Here is a 23,166-nt window from a genome sequence, read left to right on the forward strand (position 1 = left end):
ATAAACCCTGATATACAATATGATTCAAAGAAAAAAAAAAAAAAAAAACCAACGTAAATGAATGATAGATAGCAATCATGCATCACTGTCACTGACATATGGGTTTATATGAAAAAAATTCATTTGAAAATGCTCGAGTAACATTCTTGTTATTCTAGATCGTCAACTAACTTGCAACTCACTCAAATAATTGACTAAATACAATTCTTGTAAAAAGAAAAATAGCCTCAAATTTCCAGACTGTAGATTTAGTTTTTGGTAAACTTACATAATTCATGGTAGATGTTATTGAAATTTGTTAAGAACACAAAAGAAAAGAAAAAAAAATGAGAATGTTTCTTTTGGCTATAAGCAGGAACAAAATTTAATGAACTTCCTCCAGAAGTTGCCTATCATTACATTTACAAGGTACAGAAAACCACTTTGTCGGAGATTGATACATAAGCTAAGAGGAGCACTGTTGTCTTTAGTTTCAGCGACGTTTGTATAAACAAGGTTTTAACTCAGGCCATTCAATTTCCTTGCTCTTTGAATTCTGCTTCTTCTAGAGAGCAAACAATGCGAAATCACGAGTATCAAAAAATTAAATGGCACTCATTTATCAGATAAATTGAAAATGATAATGATAACAGAGACGTGTTATAAAATAGCTGCTAACCTTTTTCTTGAAGTGTAACAAAATAAACATCTTATTTGATAAGTCCTGTAAATAATGTACCAGTAAGCACGGGAAAGTGATCAATTACAGAGGCAAATTAAAGGAAAAGAAAGTGACCTTTAACTCAGATGCAAACCCCAGATTACAAACTGCATTTGAGAACTCCTTTGGGTCCGCTCCTCCGGTATTTGGATCAAATCTGCTCTTCACCTCTGCTATCAAAAGCCAGCCACTGGGATAAACCATTATCAATTAAATTCTGAATTGAAACCACAAAAGTAACGCAAGATAATTGAGTTACAAACTTTGGCTTAAGAACTCTGTGCGCTTCCTGAAGGTAACTGGGAAAGTTTGTTCCCATCAATGAAAGGCAGAAGACAGCAACATCTACAGATGAAGAGTCAAGGGGTGTCTGCCAGTAAGCATAAACAAACAATTACTAGTGAGCGCATCTCACAAACTGTAAATGAACACTAGAATTTTTTTTAACTGAAATGGAAAAAAGAAAAAAAGGAACTTCCAAAGCATATTTGTAAGCCTCAACTTCAATATTTCTTAAACCCAGGAAAAAACTTCGGAAGTCATATAGAAGTTTAGCAATTGATGTTTCTAGCTTTCAGCAATATCCAGAGTCACCAAAATCATAATTTGATGATAAGTAATAGAGGACAACAAACAATGAAAACAAGACATTAGTTTAATGAGTATATATATTAGAAATAATCATTGCTCATCCATTAAATGACTCTCTATACTTATTTTCTTAATCATAGGCTCTCTAACGTTTGAGCATAGAAAACTAGATCACAGAGGAATGACATTTCATAAAGGAATTCAATGGATGAGTCTAGTTTCTGAATTCGTGCTTGAATAGGGGTGATAATCAATAGTTAGACACGTGACACCTAACATGTCTGGTAGGTATGAATACCCTAAGCCTGCAAGACTAATAACTGGACATGTAAGGCAAAACTATATTTTTAGCACCATTTGCTGCAGAGGCTTGTATATAAATATATTAAACAAAGAGGATATCATGGATTCATAAAATAATTACCAGAGTGTACAAGTTGTCCATCTAAATATAACATGAGAAAATGTGAACACTAACATTTAATGGCAAGATTAATCCTGCCTTCAACAATAACAACCAAAAAAAAAAAAAAACACTGTTACAAGTTTCAACTGATTTAGTCTTATATAGGGAAAGTAATTAATATATACTTTATTCACTGGTCTAAAGTCCAAATGACAATTATTTCTGTTATATGAGCTTTAAAAGAAAAAAGAAAGACGTACATTTGACATATCACAAGCAATTACTGAAGGATCATTTGAGACAAGATCAAAAGAAAAAACTTTATTCTTCACATTTTTTGCCAGCCGTGCATCCCCTGAAACACAATGTAGCACAAAGATGTTGATAGAGCCACCGTTAAGAGCATATAAGTGAACATCAAGATTCAATCACAACTAAGAGTGGTAACTATCCTTTGCAATTTAGCAGCATTTGATAGATTTCAGCAAAACCTTACCACAACCAAAATCAGCAACAACTAAAGAAGGGCTGTGACCCTTCAGCCATTCTGCGATTTTGTTAACTGGAAGCTCAGGCCAATGCGACATTTGTTCTTGATATCCTGAATGATACTGCCAGTTAAGAAAAAAACAAGTTAACACTCTTTTCTCCAAATACAACAGTCATCCAAATAGTAATTCCACAAAATGTTGTTTGAAGCTATCTATTTAGACCAGAAGAGCAGTGAGAAAAAGTAAGTCAAATACATACAGTCAAGTTTCGGTGGAGTGAAATCATCAGATAGTCACAGTACAGAAATCTGAGGAAATGGATGAAACATTTAGATTTACTATAAAGTCCTCAAATTTTGGAGTCTCGTATCTGAGGACTCTTCTATGGTCTCAAGTCCATTCAAGGGACTCTTCTAAACTTTGATGTTAAGGATATTCAAGTCGAATATATGAACAGCTAGGCAAATTTATATGTAAGGACTATATTATTTAAAGATATTAATATATATTTTGCATTATGAGTTAAGGTATAATTCAAATGCTAGACCAAACAAATCTTCTCATCCTACCATAATTAGACCAGATGACAAACTATGACAAACTTTTACATACAATTCCTGAGAGAAACTTAAATTTGCATTGGAAAATCTTACCATATCAAACGATGACGGGTTTTCACTGAAATAGTTAAGTGCTTCTTTTCCACTGACAAAAAGAAGAAAAAAATCCAATTGGAAAGATAACGTAAACCAATAAAAATTAAATCCTGTTGCTGTAGTTAAAACAAGATAGTGTACTAGAGAAGAAGGGTATAAATTACGTGCAAGTATAAAGCTTTTCGTTAAGCATCCTAAAATGGCCCCCAGATAACCTGGCTCGCATCTGCATATTTAAAAACCAAAACCAAACCCAATATCCATCATTCAAAATATTCCTAAAAATCACATACGGATATTAAAAAGAGTGTAAAAGAGAGAGACCTTGTCGAGGAAAGTGGAGGACTTGGGTGGTTTGGAAGAAGGAGAAGCAGAAGGTTGATGTTGAAGGGTTTGTTTACCATGCTTTGTGATTGTCTTTGAGTGTTGATTTTGAGGTTGGCGTTTCCTCCCTCTCTTGCGTTTTCTGCTTCCTGGCTCTTTCATGGCGATTCTGCAAAACAAAAACGAAACCAAAACCCCTTCTGGGTTCAAGAGTTGAAACCTGGAAGAGGAGGAAGTAAATCTTTGTGTTTAGTTCTTTTATTATGGGCCTAATGGTTTGGGCTTCCCAAGTTGCCCAAATCCAAAAAGTTTGAAAACAAAATTTAGAAACATGATGGAAAAATATCAACCTATAAACAAATACAGTCATACAAAATAATAATATAAATGCTATAATTAAAGAGTACAGTATAAGAAAGTATCTCTGTGTGATCGAGTGGTCCAGTAAAGATTCTTGAGTGTATTATTCAAGAGATTCTGAATTCGAGTCATTTTTCGATTGTTAATATGGACAGACATTGAACTCTTATCCAATTAGTTCTTCCCAAGTTTTGAGAGATTAGTTGAGATGTATATAAAACGACTCAAACACCTCGATCATATATATATATATATATATGTGTGTGTGTGTGATCCAATCCGATACCCATAGAAAAAGAAATACAGAAGAAAAATCATTTTCATGAGTTTTTATTTTTATTTTTATCGTGCATAACATAATTAAATTAAATTATAATTGAGCTTGGATGTGAATAACGTGCTTAAAGATTTTGTCAATGGAGATTAGTGGGTGAGGGTGTGTATATTCAAAGTAATCGTTTTTGGTGTGTTAATTTATTAATGCAAATAATGTGATGTTCACATAAAAATAGTCAGGAATTAATTTGTTGTATTTATATATACACTTTCCTTAAGATTAAACAATGAGATTAGTCATTAATTACCAGGATTTTATACTTACGGATAAATCAATGACGTGAAAAATTGAGCAGTTCAAGGCCTCCCTCTGTTCTCTATATAAACAACTCATGCTGTGTCCTGAAGTTGCAGCCCGACCAACACAAAAAAATTTAGCATCTCTTTCTTTCTTTCTGTGTTCCTTTAATCCTTTCATTTTGATTTTGAAGAATGACAACCACATCTGAGGACGTGATTGCAAAAACTGAGGAGGAGGTGGCAATGGAGATTGAACCCCAAACCGGGCTTTCCTTTCCTGTTAAACTGGATGATGGGAAGCAGCTGACTTGTCTTGGTTTGAGGAAGAGGTCTATGCTCGGCATTGGCATCAAGATTTATGGCTTTGGTAAAAAAATTTCTAGCCACATTCTTTAATTTACTTCAAACTTTGCGTACAGATATCAACAGGAGAGAATCATGAAACTGATAAAAACTCCAACTTGCAGGGATGTATGCAGACAATGGGAAACTTAAAGAAGTTCTGAAGTCAAAGATCGGTAAAGCCCCGGAAAAACCCACAGAAGAAATGTATCAGGTGGCAATTGATAGTGATGTGGAGATGACGGTGAGGCTGGTGATTGTATTTTTTAAAGTCACCATGGGCATGGTAAGAAAGAATTTTGATGAAGGTCTTGGAGCATCCATAAAGAAACTCGATGGCGGGAAGAAGAATGATGAGCTAGCAACCAAGTAATTAACTATTGCGTCCATCCATGGCACTTCAATTACACATTTTTACTTAGCTATTGCGAGATCTTTACCTGAAAATTTGATTCTGCTGTGTTGATGATAGGGTGATGGGTCAAGCATCAGATGACTTGAAGCTACCATCTGGTTCTGTAATTGAGATTTCTCGTCTTCCAGGACACATTCTTGAAACCAAAGGTTGGATACAAAGATGAAAATGATAACTGTTAAAAATTTACATATCCAATTACATTTTACAGAAATTTAACAATGTTTGTTTGGTGGATGCAGTGAAGGGTGAGCTAATAAGCAGGGTGGAGAGTGAACTTCTCTGCAGGGCGTACATTAACATGTACCTGGGAGACGATCCATTGGACAAAGAGGCCAAAGAGAAATTTGGAACGTCCATGCTTTCTCTCTTCGAATCCTGAACTGAAACAGATCCTGGAATTGAAGGGAATAAGATCCAAAGTCTATAGAATAAAATTCCAAGTGTTGTCAATTCTGAATTTTCTGTTTTCGTGATCGAATATCATGCATTTGTTGAATGTAGAAATCATATAACTCAGAGCTAAAAGATTTCTTTCCGGATACTCATTCACTTGACAATGTTTGCATACAGATAAATGAGGGGATTCCTCACCATCACAAAGAGCCTTGAAAGATCATCGACTCAAGGAAATTTTACATCAGAAAACAAAATAAATTTGAGTAGATTAAGCTTGAGCCGAAAGTGGTATTTGTTGATTCTCATTGTCATATAACAAGAATTATAGTGTTAACTTTAGCTTTTGTTAATTCTGTGTCATATTCAAAGTGGTTTCCACATGATCATGTTTATTATACCAATCATATAATTTACTGCTTGGAGAAGGCAAGTGGATTTCATCACCTGGCCGCATTTTATGTAATCTTCACAACACTGCTAAAAAAACTGGAGTTTCCGTTAGAAAAAATTCCTAATTGTGGGCTTATATTAATATATGTTAGTTTTGATTACAACGGAGTAAATTAATAGTCCACTAATATACTAATGGGTTTAATGAGATCATATTAAAGTTTGATCCATTACACTTCATTTGATTAATCTTGACTGACAACAAAGTGTGGGTCTTAGGATTATTGGGCCTTTAATGGGAGGGCCTAATAAACTATTATTAAGTTGGTTAAGTCCCCTTTCCAAACTATATAAGATAACTGAAACCCATTTTGGAAGTTATCATCAGGTTGCGTCATTAGAAAAGAAGACTTACGCTCTTTGCCTTTTGGGAAAAACAATCGCTGCTCTTTTAAGAAAGCCAAGGATCAAGAATCATGACACAAATAGGTTTGTCTATAACCCTTTACTATTAATTCAATGTTCTATCATTAAGTGTTTATCTTTTTGGGGGGATGTTTTCAATTTAATTCTATTCACATTGAGATTTGAGTGAATTAGAATTCATGTTTTAATTTTTATGACATGTGGTATCAAAGCCAAACACTTTAGATTATAGGATTTGAGTTTTTCAAAATTGAAATCAAGTTTTTTTTTTTTTTTTTTTAATTCAAGTTTGTGTAATTAGGTTTTTCTTTAATTTTAGATAATCCCAATTTGGGGTTTCTATAATTTGAACCCATAATGGGGTTTTCTAGCCATTAAGAAGGCCTTTTCTGCCCATTAAAGGTGATAAAGGGGCGAATTTTGGCCTCTAGAGTGTAAATATTGCGATATGTTTTTTTCCAGATTGCAGGGGTGAATATGCATTTTTATAAAAATTTTGGGGTAAAATATACAAAATAGAAGGGGGCAAAATGAAATTATCGTATATATCGGGTCATAGCGACCCATGACCTAGTTAAATTGGGTCAACCAGACCCAATCAAACTGGTCAACCTGTGGCTGAACCAAATCGAGTCAACCCGATCCAATTAAAAATGGGTCAACCCGACCCAATCAAATCGAGTAAACCCAATCTAGTCAAACTGGGTCGTTGACAGCGTGTGTGGAAGTGCGAAGGCGCGTGGAAGTGTGTTCAAGTGCATGGTAGCACGTGCGGGCACGTGAAAGCGCGTGAAGAGTATAAATTTTAGGAAACAAAGAATTGTTCACTGGAATAAAACGCAACAATATTAAATTAAGATTGTCAGAGATAATAAAGTATGTATCTCATGAAATCTTAATTTAGACAATATATGTTTTAGTATCATTCGAATAATTTTGGTGGGTTGTCAGAATGTTTAATTGCCAAAGTGGTAAATTCATTGAAACTTGTAAAACTATTTATTTGGAAAATGATACACTCTTCATTTTAATGCACATAATTTTCTGCTCAAAAGTGATTATTATTTGTGTTAAAATTGATGATAGCATAAGGTTAATTTAGGAAATGCATTGCTCTTGAAAATACAATCACTCAAAATGGTTGTTTTTCAATTGACATGTATTTTCCTATAAAGTGGAGGTTGGACAATGGCCTAGAAGGGTTTTTGCCCAAAGGAGATAATTTTTTCTAGATCATATGTTCACATTTATTGTTATTATAACCTTGTGTTTGGGATCTTTATTGCATGTCATTTTTTCTACCCAAAGGAGAGTTAATGGTGATGCATATAGTATCTCTATGTGAAATAGCTTATACGGTTTGAAGCTATTTTTGATTATTTATTGCCGATGATACTGATCTATTGTATTGTTTTATTTCAAACAATCTCTATTACAGTGAACAATGATAATGCAACCATTGAGGTCCTGACTAGTAGTAACTATAAGAGATGGAAGCAAGACATAGATTTTGCTTTGGGGATTGCTGATATTGATATGGCTCTGCGAGAGAATGAACCACCTGTGCCAACTGTGGAAAGTAGTGTTGCAGAAAGGGATTTATATGCTAGATGGGAGAAGTCAAACAGGCTGAGTCTAATTGCAATGCAGAGAACCATAGCTGATTAGTTGATGAGTGGTTTACCTGAGACCACTAATGCTAGGGTGTTTCTCACTGCTATTACTTAGAGGTTTCAAGTTTGTAATAATGTTGAAGCTGGCAACTTGATGAGTGCATTAACTGAAGCCAAATATGATAGTTCCAAAGGAGTGAAAGAGTTCATTTTGAGAATTGTAGATATTCAGTCGAAGCTTAGAAACCATGAGATCCCAATCAACGATAACTTCATTGTTAATCATACCCTAAACTCGCTACCCATAGATTTCAGTCAGATCAAGACAACTTATATTGCTTAGAGTCAGACTTGGAGTATTAATGATCTGATTACCAAGTTTGTGGCTGAAGACAATGTTAGTGTATGCTCTAGGAACCAATCGTATTGTTGGTTTCATGACATTATATCTTGTAAATGTATTATGAATAAAAGAAAGTGTTCTTATTTCACATGTTGATTTTCTGCTTCATTTATATTATATTATATTTAATATTGCATATGAAATGTCCAGATGACACAGATCTTCAGAAGATCAAATCATCAAAGAATTCCCTACGCAAGTAATGTTAATTGGGCAATAGAATTGCATAGTAGGCATGCTGAATGTCTCCATTGAATATCATGTGACGGTATTAGTGTAGGTGATTATAAGAAGTATGTCACTAAGGCATTAGAATGGATAAACGGTTAGTGAACTGTTTATCGAATATGACCGATTACGATTAATCACATGGATATGGTCAATGATGCATCGTAGGATCGTGCTAGTGTACCACTGATCCTTAGACCTGAGACATCACGGCTGGATTCAACATAGGATGCATATGGTTCATATGATGTATAAGCACGAGACTAGTCATGTCTTGTGTAATAAGCCGGTTTGGTCATATGTTATTCATGTGCGAGGACAAGTGATGGTCAAGATGGGATCCGTTAACTCAAAATAGTCCAATCTCAAGTTCCCAGACGAATGTCAATAAACATTGGAAAAGAGAAATCTCTGGCAGAGTATAATGAATGTCAGATGAAAAGTAGTTTCATGTTGACGAGTTCCATTATATCGATTGATAATTCGATTAAAGATTAAGTTAAAGGTCTTGACATACCATGAACCATTCTTAATTAAGATTAGATAACAGAGGGATTTGACTACACGGTACGTACGATCAGAATAGGTTTATTGGAGTTTACACTTCATTGTGGTTTAGGTTATGGAACATTGCTAGATGTCTACCATAATCAGTGAGAGTTTCAATTATAAAGAATTATAACGAAACATATCAAAATCAGATATTAGGCCCACGGCTAGATCATAGTGAACCAAAATGGTCACACATAAAACCAAGCTCAAGGAGAGAGAGTAATACATATCATTAATCAGATTAATGATGTTCAGACGTAAACAGTTGCCTCCGAATTAATGTATTTGTGAGAAATGATTATCCATGGATATCTAGCACTAACCAAGGGTAATAAGGATTTATTAAATATTATTATTGAATTGGATTCAATGATGGGGGCAAAAGTGCATTGGTTTTATTCTAAAGGGTTAGAATATTTAATGGAATTAAAATTTGGTCTAATTATGAATTAACCATAAAACCAAGGACTTGACATAAATGTTTATTCTCAAGTTAATTTTAAATTGCTCGAGGCCTTCTCAAAACAATTTAAAATTACACTTTGTGCCCATGGTATATAAATTAAGTTTTATACCATTTTAATTCAATTGAATCAATTGAAATAAAAAGCAATCTCTCACTTTCTCTCTCATCTTTGGCTTGGGTGGACTTCATTTTGAGTTTCGTCATTCTCTTTTGAAGAATCTAGACTCCAAGTTTCAACATCAAGCTTTTAATAGCAAAAGGAGTTGTTAATTTTCTATCATTTTCTTACATTAATATGTTAATGTTATAATGTTTTGTTTTCTACCTTATGTCCATCATCTTGATCATCATTTTCTCTCCATGTCCATGTCCAAAATGCATGAATCCCAACAGAGGAAAAGCTGAAGAAGGAAAGATCTGAAACTGCTAATCTAGTTGCACAGTTTAAGACCCACAGTAAGGGAAAACGGAAGAAGAAGAAATTTAAATCTCATGGCCTAAAAAACGATAAGAGTTTTAAGAAACGAGATTTTAATCAGCCTCAGAAGAAAGTAGATATGAAGGACAAGTGCTATTTCTACAAGAAGAAGGGTCACATGAAGGTTAACTGTCTTAAGTACAAGGGCTGGTTAGAGAAGAAGAATAAAGAACAAGGTAAGGCACTTGCTGTTGTTTGTTTTGAATCAACTTTAGTTGATGCTCTCAAAGATAGTTGGTGGATTGATAGTGGTGCAACTGTTCATATGACAACAGCATTACAGGGGCTAATCAAAAGGCATGATCCAACTGAGAGGGAGTCCAAACTAAAAGTGGGGAATGATGTTGATGTTGAAGTGTACTGTGTAGGCACAATGAAGCTGATTTTAGACTCTGGATCAGTTTTGTATTTGGAGAATACTTTTTATGTTCCCTCTTTTAGAAGAAATTTAATTTCTGGTTCTTTACTTGATAAAACTAGTTATAGACTTGTTTTTGGTAATGGAAAAGTTGTTTTGAGTTTTAATTTTGAGGTTATTAGATCTTACGTATTATTGGATGGCTTGTATAGAATGTATTTGGATCCTAATCAATTTTATTATTCTTTAATGTTGAGAGCGTTGGAGTTAAAAGATCTTTGATTAAAGAAAGATCTTTATTGTTATGGCATAAAAGGTTGGGACATATTTCTAGAGAAAGAGTTAATAGGCTGATGAAAGAAGATCTTGGAGATTATGAAGATCTTGGAACGTGTGTTGACTGTATCAGAGGTAACTTGACCAAGTCTAAGAAGAAAAGTTCAACTCGGAGTCAAGGTCTTCTTGAGATCATCCACACAGATATTAGTGGACCCTACTCGTCCACCTTATGTGGCAATAGATACTTCATTACCTTCATTGATGATTTTTCTCGATATGTTTATGTTTTTCTGATTAAAGAGAAGTCTAATGCTCTTGAAAAATTCAAAATTTTCAAGACTGAAGTAGAAAAACAAATGGGAAAAGTCATCAAAGTGGTTAGGTTTGATCGAGGTGGGGAGTATTATGGCAAATATGGTGAGATAGGACAGCAGATGGGGTCTTTTGTTAAGTTTTTACCAGATTGTGGTATTGTTCCTCAATACACAATGCCTGGGAATCCTGAGTAGAATGGTGTAGCTGAGAGACGCAATCGCACTATTAAAGAAATGATGAGGAGTTCAAATTTCCTTGAGTTTTTATGGGGTGAAGCAATTAAGATTGCATTATACATCTTAGATAGGGTTCCTAGTAAATCTGTGCCAAAGACTCCATTTGAACTCTAGACAAGAAGAAAGCCTAGCCTGAGACACTTTTGAGTTTGGGGTTGCCCAACTGAAGTGAGGATTTATAATCCCATTGAGAAGAAGTTGGATCCTAGGACCATTCGAGCCTATTTCATTGGTTATCCTGAGCATTCTAAAGGATACAAGTTTTATTGCTATTCTCGGGGTACCAGGGTGGTTGAATCTATGACTACCAAGTTCTTGCAACTTGATGTAGCTGAGGGTAGCAGTACTCAACCCTTGGAGAATTGTGAAGCAGGCTCATCAAGTATTGTTCCCTTATCTATTGGGCATGATGGTATGTTTTCAGAACTTGTTTTAGTGGAGAATCAACAGGTTCTAGAGATTCTTACAGAACATGAGACTGTGCAAAATGAAGTTGATGCTGAAGAACCTATTGTAGATCCTGTTGTAGAGGAATTACCTATAACAGATAATATTGCTGATGAACTAGTTATTGAGATTCCTCTTAGGAGATCAACCAGAGAAAGATGTTATGCTATTTCTGATGATTATTATGTCTATCTTGGTGAGGCAGAATATGACATTGGTGTGTCGATCCAACAAGCTATAATGAAGCTCTCTCAGGTCAACAATCCGATAAATGGTTTGTTGCAATGAGAGAAGAAATGAAGTCAATGGTAGACAATGAAGTATGGGATCTTCTGGAGTTGCTAGATGGTTTTAAACCCATAGGTTGTAAATGGGTTTACAAGACAAAGAGAGACTCTAAGGGAATAATTGATAGGTTCAAGGCTAGATTGGTTGCTAAGGGTTTCACCCAGAGAGAGGGTATCGATTTCAATGAGACATTCTTTCCTGTGTCTACTAAAGATTCATTCAGAATTATAATGGCCTTAGTAGCTTATTTTGATTTGGAACTACATCAAATGGATGTCAAAACAACCTTTCTGAATGGAAATCTTTATGAGGAAGTTTACATGATGCAACTAGATGGTTTTGTAGCCGAAAATAAGCAACACATGGTATGGAAGTTAAAGAAGTCAATCTATGGTTTAACTTCTAGGTAGTGGCATCTCAAGTTTGATGAAGTTGTGACTTCATATGGTTTCACTGAGGATAAGTTTGATCAATGTGTGTATATGAAGATTAGTGGGAGTAAGTTTGTATTTCTGGTTCTTATGTCGATGACATCTTACTAGCCAAAAATGATTTTAATCTACTGCATGAGGCAAAACAGATCTTGTCTAAAGCTTTTGACATGAAAGATCTTGGAGATGCTTCTTTTGTTATTGTTATTGAGATTTACCATGATAGAACTCGTGGGTTGCTTGGGTTATCTCAAAAGGCTTATATTGAGCGTGTGTTGAAGAGATTCAACATGTGAAATTGCAAGCCTAGAGATGTACCTGTGGTGAAAGGAGACAAGTTCAGCATCAAGCAATGTCCTAAGAGTGATTTGGAAAGGGCATCTATGTAGAATATTCCTTATGCTAGTGCCATTGGGAGCTTGATGTATGCACAAGTATGCATGAGATTAGACATAGCTTTTGCTATAAATGTCCTTGGTCGTTATCTTTTGAATCCGAGTTCTGATCATTGGGTTGCGGCCAAGCAAGTTATGAGATACTTGCAAAGGACGAAAGAGTTCATGCTTGTATACAAAAGGGCTGAAAATCTTGAAGTAGTTGGATATTCTGATTCAGGATACATTTTCTTGCTCGCAGGTGGGGCCATATCGTGGAAAAAATGTTAAGCAGACTTTGATAGCCTCTTCAACGATGTATGCAGAATTCATTACATGTCATGGGGTAGCTACTTAGGCTATATGGTTGAAGAATTACATTACTAATCTAGGTGTGGTTGATTCCATCTCTAGGCCACTAACGATCTACTGTGACAATAATGCAGTTGTGTTCTTCTCCAAGAATAATAAAATCAGTAGCAAGTCAAAGCATATGGAGATAAAGTATTTTACAGTTAGGGACCTGGTTAAAAAGGGAGACATTGTTGAACAATACATTAGTATTGATAGTATGTTGGCTGACCCAATAACCAAAGGACTTAGACCCATTTCTTTTAAAGGTCATGTTGAAAATATGGGTATTTTAGAGTCTTTTGATACTTTGGGTTAGTGGGAGTTATTGATGTATGGCTGTTGATTTTATGCTATACTATTTATGATGAGTTAGCGTATATATATATATTTTTTGGCATGATCATTGTATATATATATGCACATATAAATTGTTAATATACAACACTGTGTCTCAAAAATAAGGTTTCTCTTGAGAATAACAGTTATAAGGATATGTTTCATATATGGAAATTGCAGTATTATTGACTGAAACATATTGGTTTCATTGGAAGCTGTGTAGCTTCGTTGGAAGCTATGAGACATCTCTTGTTGTTCTTTAAAGCATAAAGATTAAAGAGAGTTCTTAATTAGGACTGATAGAGTAATAGCACATGTTTTGATCATTGTTTTAAAACCTGGACTGGAAGGCAACTCGTTCTGCTGCCCAAGTCAAGGGTTAACCGGTTGGACTGATGATGTCAGCGACAATTTTATTTTAAAAAATGACATATTAATCCCTTAAAGTTTAATATATTACAAAAATTCCCCTAAAAAAGTTCAAATTAGTCCCTAAATTTTTTTATTTATTTTAAAAATGCCCAAAAAAATTACCAATTAATCCCTAAACTTTTGACATATCTCCAAAACACCCTTATAAAATTATAATTTTGAAATATTGCAAAACCCCCCTAAGACCTGAACTGGATCGGAAAAGCTGCCACGTCTGGCCGGTCCGGTCTGATTTTTAAAACAGAGGTTTTGATCACTTGTTGAGGTGCTATCCTTGCCACACTAGCAGATTACTGATCCATGTGATTTGATTTTTAGTAATTGTAATCATGGATTGATCTTATGGATTGATCTTATGTCGTTTTAAGATGTAAAGATTGCCTTGGTTCATCATTGATTATCATATTGACTGGATTGTTGGTTGAAGTGTTATCTCTGGACTATGTTGTTTTCTTAAAATAGTGGCCACTTTAAAGTTAAAAATTATATTTATTCGGGAGTCAAAATTGTTTTCTTTTCTTTTCTTATAATAAAATAATTAATGTTGCCCAAGGGGGAGAATGTTAGAAAAAATTCCTAATTGTGGGCTAACATTAATTATATGTTAGTTTTGATTAAAACTGGGTAAATTAATAGTTCACTGCTATACCAATGGATTAATTTGGACTGACAACAAAGTATGAGCCTTAGGGTTTATTAGGCATTTAATGGGAGGGCCCAATAAACTATTATTAAATTGACTATGTCTCTTTTCCAAACTATATAAGATAACTGAAACCCATTTTGGAAGTTTTCATTAGGTTGAGAAATTGGAAAGGAAGACTTACGCTTTTTGCCTTTTGGGAAAAACAGTCGTTGCTCTTCTAAGAAATCCAAAGATCAAGAATCATGAAACAAATAGGTTTGTCTATAACCCTTTACTATTAATTCAATATTCTATAGTTTAAGTGTTGATCTTTTTGGGATGTTGTTTTTAATTTAATTCTATTCACATTGAGATTTGAGCGAATTAGAATTAATGTTTTAATTTTTATAACGGTTTCCACTTACAGAAATTGTAGATCGAAAATATATTTTCTTTATCCATTGAGATTGGGAGGTTGCAGTCCCTTTATATTTTATTTTCTTTGCGTTCATAGTAATTTTATGTTTTCTGCAACACTTACTTTTCTCATCTTTTACTAATATTTTATATTTAATTGTTGATTTCTATAAAAAGAAAATGGGACGAAAAAAACAAAAGAAAACATTTGTGATAATTGAACTACAATTTTTGTGTTAATTTAACCACCACTGGGTGACCTAATGGTAAAAGAGCAAAAGAGGATCTAACATGGTCTCCCAAGTTTGAGTCCCCTTGATGATAAAAGAGCAAGAGGAAGATTTAACATGGTCTCCCAAGTTTGAGTCTCCTTAGGGGTAAAAGAGCAAGAGAATGATTCAATATGATCTCCCAAGTTTGAGTCCCCACGGTTACTAATAGGGGTGTCTACTGGAGCTTGTACCTAACCGGTAGTTCCAGGGTCTTGGAGGATTAGTTGGGATGTGCGTAAGTTGGCCTGGATACCTCAGTCATTAAAAAATAAAACCTACAATTTTTGTCATTTTAAAAAACCTCAGGGGATTCTATTAATAGCATTAGCCTAAGGGAAGCCTGTTGGAGTTCCACACTGACGAGACATGCTCAAGCCAACTGGTTTATAGGAGAGGGTAATCCTCTCATTCGACAAGACCTTATTGGGTGAGAGTCAGACCCATCTCAAATTCTATCATGGTATCAGAGCTAGACCTAGCAATGAGTGCTTGACCAGGCGGGTTGTTATATTTATTGAGTCGCTCTCAGCATTTTCGCGCCATTAGGCTCTGTTTGTTTGTGTACCGAGGCCTTGTGTGTAGGTAAAAATCGTATTTATGGTCCGTGTTTGTATTGAGAATCTGTATGTTGGAGAATTTTAGGTGAATATTAACAGCTTGTAATCTTTCTTTTTCTTTGTGCAGATTTACAGATATGGGATGGCTTCATTGTTGTATAGACTGCAGAACACTGTGAGAAGCATTATCACAGGTGGTTATGATTTTTCTTACCAATTTTCTTATCAGTTTGTTAGATATACTAATAATTAGGAATGAATTACTAATAAATAAATCTAAAGATCGATGTTAAAGCTTTTGTAATCTTTTTGCTTAGTTTGCTGCTGTTGCCTGTTGGAATACTACAAGTGGCTTCTTATCTAGTTCTTTTATAAGTATCCATTGAAAAAGAATTCGATACCATTTCAAAGCTAGCTGTTGATTAAATTGGAAGCATTTCAAAAGAACACCTTCATATGGTTTATCTCAGTTGTCTTGTTAGCCCAATAGTCCATTTTGTTAAACAATCCAAAGAAATAAGAAAAAGAGGAGACTAGGGTTTCATTGATACTGCACAATGCAATTGAATACAAAAGAATGATTTAACCTAAATACAAAGAGACTATATATAGGCTAAACAAAGGAAACTAAAAAGACTATTCTACCCTTAATAAACAATAAAACAAAAATAACCATATAGTTCGTAACATCTCCCCTCAAACTCATGATGCGGCAGCTACAAGCATCGAGAGTTTGCCAACTAGAAAATGAAAACGGGAAATAGAATGCGACTTGGTAAAGAAATCTGCAATCTGCAAAGAAGAAGAAACAAAGGGTAAGGTAATGGTGCCATGCTTGTGATGATGACGAGTAAGGTGACAATCGATCTCAATGTGCTTAGTTCGTTCATGAAAAACCGAGTTGTGAGCAATCTGAATAGAACTCTGGTTGTCACAATACATAGGAGTGGGATGAGAAAGAGAAACTCCCATATCTGCAAGTAACCAATGTAACCAAACAATCTTTTTGGTAGTAGATGCCATAGCACGATATTCTGCTTCGGTTGAAGATTGAGAAACAATAGATTGTTTCTTGCTCTTCCAAGAAATAAGAGAATCACCCAAAAAGATACATAAACCAATAACAGACTTGCAATATGTAGGATCATTGCCATGATCAGCATCAGAGTATGCACGCAGCTCCAAGGAAGAGGTGGATGGAAGTAAAAGACTCTGAAAGACTCTACCCTGAAGATACCACAAAATAGTAAAATACGAAGAACAGTTGCCCAATGAACTGTAGTAGGAGAAGCAACAAACTGACTAACAACATGAACAACATATGCAATATTTGGATGAGTAATAGTGAGATATACCAAGCTCCCAACAATAGTACGATATAAAGTAGGATTTGACAAAGGTAAACCATCAGAAGAAGAATACTTTGCGTTAACCTCAATCAGAGTATCTACAGTCTTATTATCAGTAAGTCTAGCCTGCTCAAGAATATCTGCAATATATTTCGACTGAGAAAGAAGATAACCTCTAGGTGAGTAGGCTACCTCAATACCTAAGAAATATCGTAGAGAACCCAAATCCTTCATTTCAAACTGTCTAGCTAACTTTGTCTTCAAAACTGAAATACCATCAATGTCATCACCAGTAATAATCATATCATCAACATATAAAGACAGAATGATACGATCTGCATCAGTACACTTAACAAAAAGAGGAGAATCATGACTACTAGAAGCAAATCCAAGGGAAGAGATCACAACAGAAAATTTCTCAAACCAAGCACGAGGTGCTTATTTAAGACCATATAACACTTTCTTGAGCTTGCAAACATACCCAGAATCATGTGAAACACCAGGAAGGGGCGCCATATAAACTTCTTCTTGATGATCTCCATTCAAGAAGGCATTTTTAACATCAAGTTGAGAGATATGACACTGACGAACCGAAGCTACTGCAATAAGAGTACGAATAGTAGTCATTTTTGCAACAAGAGCAAACGTCTCCTCATAATCCATACATACTATTGAGAGTACCCTTTTGGAACCAACCTAGCTTTGTATCGCTCAACAGATCCATCAGAATTAGTCTTGATCTTATACACCCAACAACAACCAACAACACTCTTACCAGGAGGTAGAGGAACCAAATCCCAAGTACCTATCTTATGCGAAGCAGAAAGTTCCTCATCTATAGCTTGCTGCCAAAGAGGATCAAGAATTGCCTCTTTATAGGAAAATGGCTCATAGAAACAATGAATAGAAGCTAAAAAGGAAGCAAAGGATGAAGAATAACAAGAATAAGCAAAATCTAGTAACTTTGTGGACTTACGAATGCGTATGGATTGACGTAGAGGTGGATCCACAATCTCAGATGGAGCTTGAGGGACCATAGGAGAAGAGGGAGCTTCAAGTGTGCTAGAGAGTAAAGTGTCAGTACCTGCAGAATGATCAGTACAAATTGGTCAAGTATAATGTAAAGGTAACAGGGTATGAACATGAGAAGGGGTATTTGAAGTACTAGGAACATGAGATGACAAACTATCAGAATCCTCAGAAAAAGGATCTATACAAATAAGGTCAGATCTAGTCAAGTTATGAGTAGTGGATGGAATAGAAAAGAAAGGTATATGCTCAAGAAAAACAACATGACGAGACATATAAAGTTTCTGAGTTATTGGATCAAAACAACGATACCTCTTTTGACCTTCACCATAACCAAGAAAGACACAAATAGCAGATCGAGAGACAACTTGCTGTGTTCTACATGAGGACGAAGAATGAAACAAGTACAACCAAAAACTCTAAAGAAAGAATAATCAGGGGCATACCCATACAACTTTTCGAAAGGAGAAAAACCTGAAATATGAGAAGAGGGAATTGTATTAATCAAACTTACAACAGTAAGAACAGCTTCACCCCAAAATACACTAGGAACAGAAGCAGACAACAAGAGAGAACGAGCAGTTTCAACAATATGCCTATGTTTTCTTTCAGTACCACTCTTTTGCTCAGGAGTATCTGTACACGAGGTTGGTAACAGTTCCATCTAAGGCAAGCAACTCACAAAATTTATTAGAAGTGTATTCCCCACAAAACATTTAAAACATTGATAACAGCAGAATGTTGAGTTTTGAAAGAGCTCGCAAGGCTGTGTATATCTCAAAGAATTCAGAATGATGTTTCATTAAATAAACCCGACAATAACGAGTATGATATCAATAAAGGAAACATATATCAAGACCCTCCTTTGTGGCAATAGGAAAGGTCCCCATACATCAGAATGAATCAAATCAAATGGAGAAGAAGAAACAGAAATACTTCGATTAAAGATAAAGCTGAAAATTTTGCCAGTTTTCCCACTACAATCAGAAATATACACAGTTTGCAATTTCCTAAAGCCCCTGTGGATGCCAAAAGTCTAAAACGAGAAGACGAAACATGACCTAGATGAGAATGCCATAAATAAAACTAGAAGAAGAAGGATTTAAACGAAAAGAAGACAAATCAACACTACAGCCGCAGCATCAACACTAATAGCAGCAGCAACTGACACTTTTAGCTCATCCAAAATATATAGTCCCCTTTTCCTACGGCCTGTCCCAATCAGCTTCCGAGACTGCAGATTTCACTGCAAGAAACTGACATTTTGCAACCAATTTTTTAGAAACTAACAGAATTAGTTGCAAAAAGGCTACATTTACCAACTAAATTGACATTAGTCGAGCAAGGAGGATTACATTTTGGGGCCCACAGTTCCAACTTGCATCTAAGTTATTTTTTGCGACTATTTGTTAGTACAGAACTGGTTGCTTTAGTGACTAATAAATTTGTTGCAATTTTTTTCGGATAATTTTTCCCTCCAAAATTTGATAATTTACATCAAAATATTATATTTTGCATCTACATTTTTGGTTACAAAAAACACTTTTTTGCAACTACCCCTTAGTGGCTAAATTAGTTGCGAATAATTAGGGATTTATTAGTAACTATTATGATTAGTTGTAGAAAAATGAAATTACCAAAATATCCCATATTTGGACAGTAATTACAAGGGGCCTAAAGTATATACAGCAACTAAATTGATTTAGTTGCTAATTTAACTTAAAAATTCATATTCCCTCCAAATTATTTGTTCCGCCAGACCTAAATTATAGGCAACTAAACATTAATTCTTTACTGACTAAATTTTTAGTTACAAATTGACTTTTTGCATAATAGAATTATATTTCAAAATTAATAACTAATTAGAACCCTAGGTTTTCAAGTTATTTACAGAATACCCTAACCTATATAAAGCAAGCATTTTTGTCAATTTCATCTCTTCTCCACGCATGTTTGCCCTAGCTTTTCCCCAAATTTCCAAAGGCATAACCCAAATTTCATATCTCTTCTGAATGCATGTTTGCCGTCGCTGTTGCCTGAATTTCCAACTACAGAACCTGACTTCATCTTTTCCCCACGCATCTTCATCTCTTCGATCTAACGCTTTTTCATCTTAATCTCTGTTGGCCGAATTTCTGAACTGCAGAACCTGACTTCATCTCTTCTCCACGCATCTTCATCTTTAATTGATCTTCTTGGCTTCCTTCATTCATCCAATACGAGGCAGTCCCTAACCTCCTGTAAGTACAATTTTTGATTCTTTAGTTCTCTCACATGGTAATATTGAATCTGATTTCAAATTTTTAGAACTAATGTATTTTCGTTTATTGACATTGCATTGATTTTCGTTTATTATACGCGTCCTTTCTTTGTTCACTTAGAGTTGTTGTGTGTTTGATAAGAAGATTGAAGTCTGTGGTGTGATGATAGAAGTGAAGATTGTGTGTTTAATTGCTACTGCATATTGTTATTTTTGATAAGAAGTTGAAGGATTAAATTACTACTTTTAGCAACTGGGTCAATCTTGATTTTGAAGATTGATGTCGTTCTTGTTGTTTGTTTTGATTTTGGGTGCAGATAGTGTGTGCAAAGAAGTGGAATGGGACGGGGAGATTGCCAACCTTCTATGAATAACACTTTCTTTATGAATGTGTTGTGATCCTAGGTGGATGAGACCACTTCGGATGACACTAATCAGTACAAGTTTCTTCCTTGCGAATTCCTAACTGTGAGCACTTCGGTCACTCTCCCCCTATATAGATAGACATGTTCAATTGTAGCTAGTCCTATGTTTTCATTTAATCTGTGCAAGGCAAATATCAATTTCTTATGTGTTTGCAATGTTTATTTATGAAGATTGGAAACTTCTTCATAATTGTGATTGTGATGCTATGAAGTATATTCTGTTCAATCTACTTTATGACTGTATAGAGATTTCCATTAAATCGATGAATCATAGATAAATAATCCCTAACAATTGGTGGACTAGATCCTTTGCCAATAGAGCGCACAAGTTTGAAGTTGGCGATGCCAATATCTTGCAGGGGCAAGTAAAATGGAGTCAAATCCTACCTAAAAGGAAAGTATATAATAATAGTTTTTTTTTCTTTTAATTCATGTTGATGGTGCATGTTAATCACAGTCTAATTTGTTAAGGACCTGAATATGTTTAGATTTGGTCTAATATCTTAAAATGAGATGTAGAAACACTTGGAAGGTTTGATGCAAATATCGTATCAAAGTTAAAGATGTGACTTTTTATTTTTTTAATGCCGCGTGCTTGGACTTGTGATATGATCAATTGCCATTCTTTCTGTTTAATAGCGTAAAATTAGTTTATGGTTTTTGTTGATGCTGATAATTTTACTGCATTCTTCACAAAAAACTGCAACAAAAGTTTCACAAAAACTGCAGTCAATCAACTGCTCCACACAATGCACAAATCAGCTTCACACAATTCACAAAGCTGCATTTCTTCACAAAAACTGCAGTCAATTGACTGCTCTACTCACTGCACAAACTGCATTTCTTCACAAAAAATTGCATCAAAATGTTTCACAAAAACTGCAGTCAATCAACTGCTCCATACACTGCACAAATTAGCTTCACACACTGCACAAACTGCATTTCTACAAAAAATTGAAGTCAATTAACAGCTTCACACACTGCACAAATTGCATTTCTGTAGAAAAAAACTACATTCATTAACAAAAAAAAAACGCACTTCACAAACTGCATTTCTACAAAAACATATCAATCAACAGCTTAACACCCTGCACAAACTGCAATTCTGCACTTCACAACCTGCATTTATTTATTGCATTTATAAGGGGTTATATCTATAAGATTTCAGGGCAAGAAATGTGATTTCCAGATTTCTTTTGTTTCTTATTATTTTTAAATTTCATGTATGCTTTACCAATAGTGCTTCTTGAGGTAGTATTTGGGAAGTGTGTGATTAAAGTATTGTTAGTTTGAATGCTACATTTATGCTGATTGGGCAAAGGTGCTTGCTGCAAACAACTTCAGTTAGTTTGTTAATCATTTGGATATGGGTGATAAATTCAGGAACTAAGCACTTTAAAGGACTTTAAAACTAGGTAGCAGGAACATGGGGATCAATCAAAAGCAATTTTCATTCATTTATTGCCCTGTTGTTGCCTTCTTATTCATAGCCTCTTGCAAAATTATGTGTTAGAGAAAATGCAACAGCCTTATCTTTCCAATTACTTAGCATGTTTATGCATGGATCTGTGAATGTAAATCTGTTGCTTATATGTGTATAAGAAAAACTTTATATCAGAAATTTCCTTTTAGTATTAGATTGATAATGTTTGAGATACTTGCTTCTCTACTCCATCAGAACTTATTTTTGTTGCTGCTGTAGTATTCTTTTATGTTGCTATTTAGTTTGTGGTTGGACTTATTGATTATGCATTCAATTGATGGTAGGAAAAAATGATAGAGCTGCAAGAGGAAACACAAGCAGGGGAAAGTGAGAAACAAAGCTGAGATATGTGAGGAAGTTCTGGGTAAAGCTTCCGGATTTAACAAGAATTTTGCATTTTCACAGATTGAGCATCAATCCACTGCAGCGGGAAGCTGAGTTAAGGTGCATTGTGCAACAACAAGAAAGTAAGATTAAACAGTTGGAGGACCACTAATCTTATTTGATCAACAAAAAGAGAAAATAAAAAGCCTTAACACCAACAATTGGTCCTGTTAGAGATGATGAAGCAGCTAACTATAGCCCTTGAGCTAGAGAAATATGATAAAGCTCCAACTGGACAGCACTTGCCTTCTCGAACTGATGAAGACTCGTCCTCATCAGCTACAGCTATTTCAAATACCGAAACTGGTGACACTTGACATGCTAACGGTATTGATGGTTATTTTTGTGTTGTATGGACAAAAATATTTTGACATGGGGGTAGAACCATCTTTTTAGCATTGTTTGCATATATGTGTTAGATGTGTACATGGGTGGGCATTTTTTTGTAGTTATGCACAGATAGATAGGTAGAGAAAGGAAAATGTGGGTGCATGCTGTTCTTTTTATGCACTGTGATAGTGTATTTTGGATTTTTATTGCTCATCATGCATAAAAATCCATGTATGGACTATATATATATATGTATGAAAATATGATTTTGATTTAGTGATCAGATTTTTATATTGTGTCATTTTTTGTTCATGTTGAAGTATAATGTAGGTCAATACGAAATGCTCTAAAAAAAAACACATTTTGCAA

General features: G+C 34.8%; 3 protein-coding genes across 3 annotated transcripts; 1 reads left to right on the plus strand and 2 right to left on the minus strand.

The window, feature by feature from the left end:
* Window positions 1-222: 222 nt before the first annotated feature.
* On the minus strand, window positions 223-3,385 carry LOC116118348 (ribosomal RNA-processing protein 8). Its single transcript, XM_031404330.1, has 8 exons — window positions 3,169-3,385; window positions 3,009-3,070; window positions 2,842-2,893; window positions 2,194-2,308; window positions 1,958-2,052; window positions 964-1,070; window positions 776-890; window positions 223-703 (listed from the first exon to the last, which is right to left on the minus strand). The coding sequence occupies exons 1-8, from the start codon at window positions 3,328-3,330 to the stop codon at window positions 602-604; spliced, it is 810 nt and encodes a 269-aa protein (XP_031260190.1). The 5' UTR covers window positions 3,331-3,385; the 3' UTR covers window positions 223-601.
* Window positions 3,386-4,152: 767 nt separating this feature from the next.
* On the plus strand, window positions 4,153-8,123 carry LOC116118369 (fatty-acid-binding protein 1-like). The gene is given in 4 exon segments (XM_031404357.1): window positions 4,153-4,471; window positions 4,572-4,815; window positions 4,919-6,139; window positions 7,515-8,123. Coding segments are annotated over 3 exon segments (744 nt in total). The 5' UTR covers window positions 4,153-4,296; the 3' UTR covers window positions 5,244-6,139; window positions 7,515-8,123.
* An 8,116-nt stretch (window positions 8,124-16,239) lies between these two features.
* Window positions 16,240-17,402, minus strand: LOC116118340 (uncharacterized mitochondrial protein AtMg00810-like). The gene is made up of 4 exons (XM_031404322.1): window positions 17,336-17,402; window positions 16,893-17,221; window positions 16,537-16,764; window positions 16,240-16,329 (listed from the first exon to the last, which is right to left on the minus strand). Exons 1-4 carry the CDS (start codon window positions 17,400-17,402, stop codon window positions 16,240-16,242), a joined length of 714 nt encoding a protein of 237 aa, XP_031260182.1.
* Window positions 17,403-23,166: the final 5,764 nt, after the last annotated feature.

This window comes from Pistacia vera, unplaced genomic scaffold (assembly GCF_008641045.1).
Source record: "Pistacia vera cultivar Batoury unplaced genomic scaffold, PisVer_v2 Contig840, whole genome shotgun sequence".
NCBI classification, from domain to species: domain Eukaryota; kingdom Viridiplantae; phylum Streptophyta; class Magnoliopsida; order Sapindales; family Anacardiaceae; genus Pistacia; species Pistacia vera.

What these genes read in the sequence shown, in the direction of transcription:
- LOC116118348 (XM_031404330.1), bottom strand. Translation starts at nt 3,330, where the DNA reads ATGAAAGAGCCAGGAAGCAGAAAACGCAAGAGAGGGAGGAAACGCCAA. An exon ending in TGTTGCTGATTTTGGTTGTG is followed by an intron (nt 2,053 to 2,193) that starts GTAAGGTTTTGC and finishes ATTGTGTTTCAG; the next exon opens with GGGATGCACGGCTGGCAAAA. An exon ending in GGTTTGCATCTGAGTTAAAG is followed by an intron (nt 704 to 775) that starts GTCACTTTCTTT and finishes CATTATTTACAG; the next exon opens with GACTTATCAAATAAGATGTT.
- LOC116118340 (XM_031404322.1), bottom strand. Translation starts at nt 17,402, where the DNA reads ATGGCGCCCCTTCCTGGTGTTTCACATGATTCTGGGTATGTTTGCAAG. An exon ending in GCTCAAGAAAGTGTTATATG is followed by an intron (nt 17,222 to 17,335) that starts GTCTTAAATAAG and finishes GTACTGATGCAG; the next exon opens with ATCGTATCATTCTGTCTTTA. An exon ending in GTACTATTGTTGGGAGCTTG is followed by an intron (nt 16,765 to 16,892) that starts GTATATCTCACT and finishes TGGTATCTTCAG; the next exon opens with GGTAGAGTCTTTCAGAGTCT.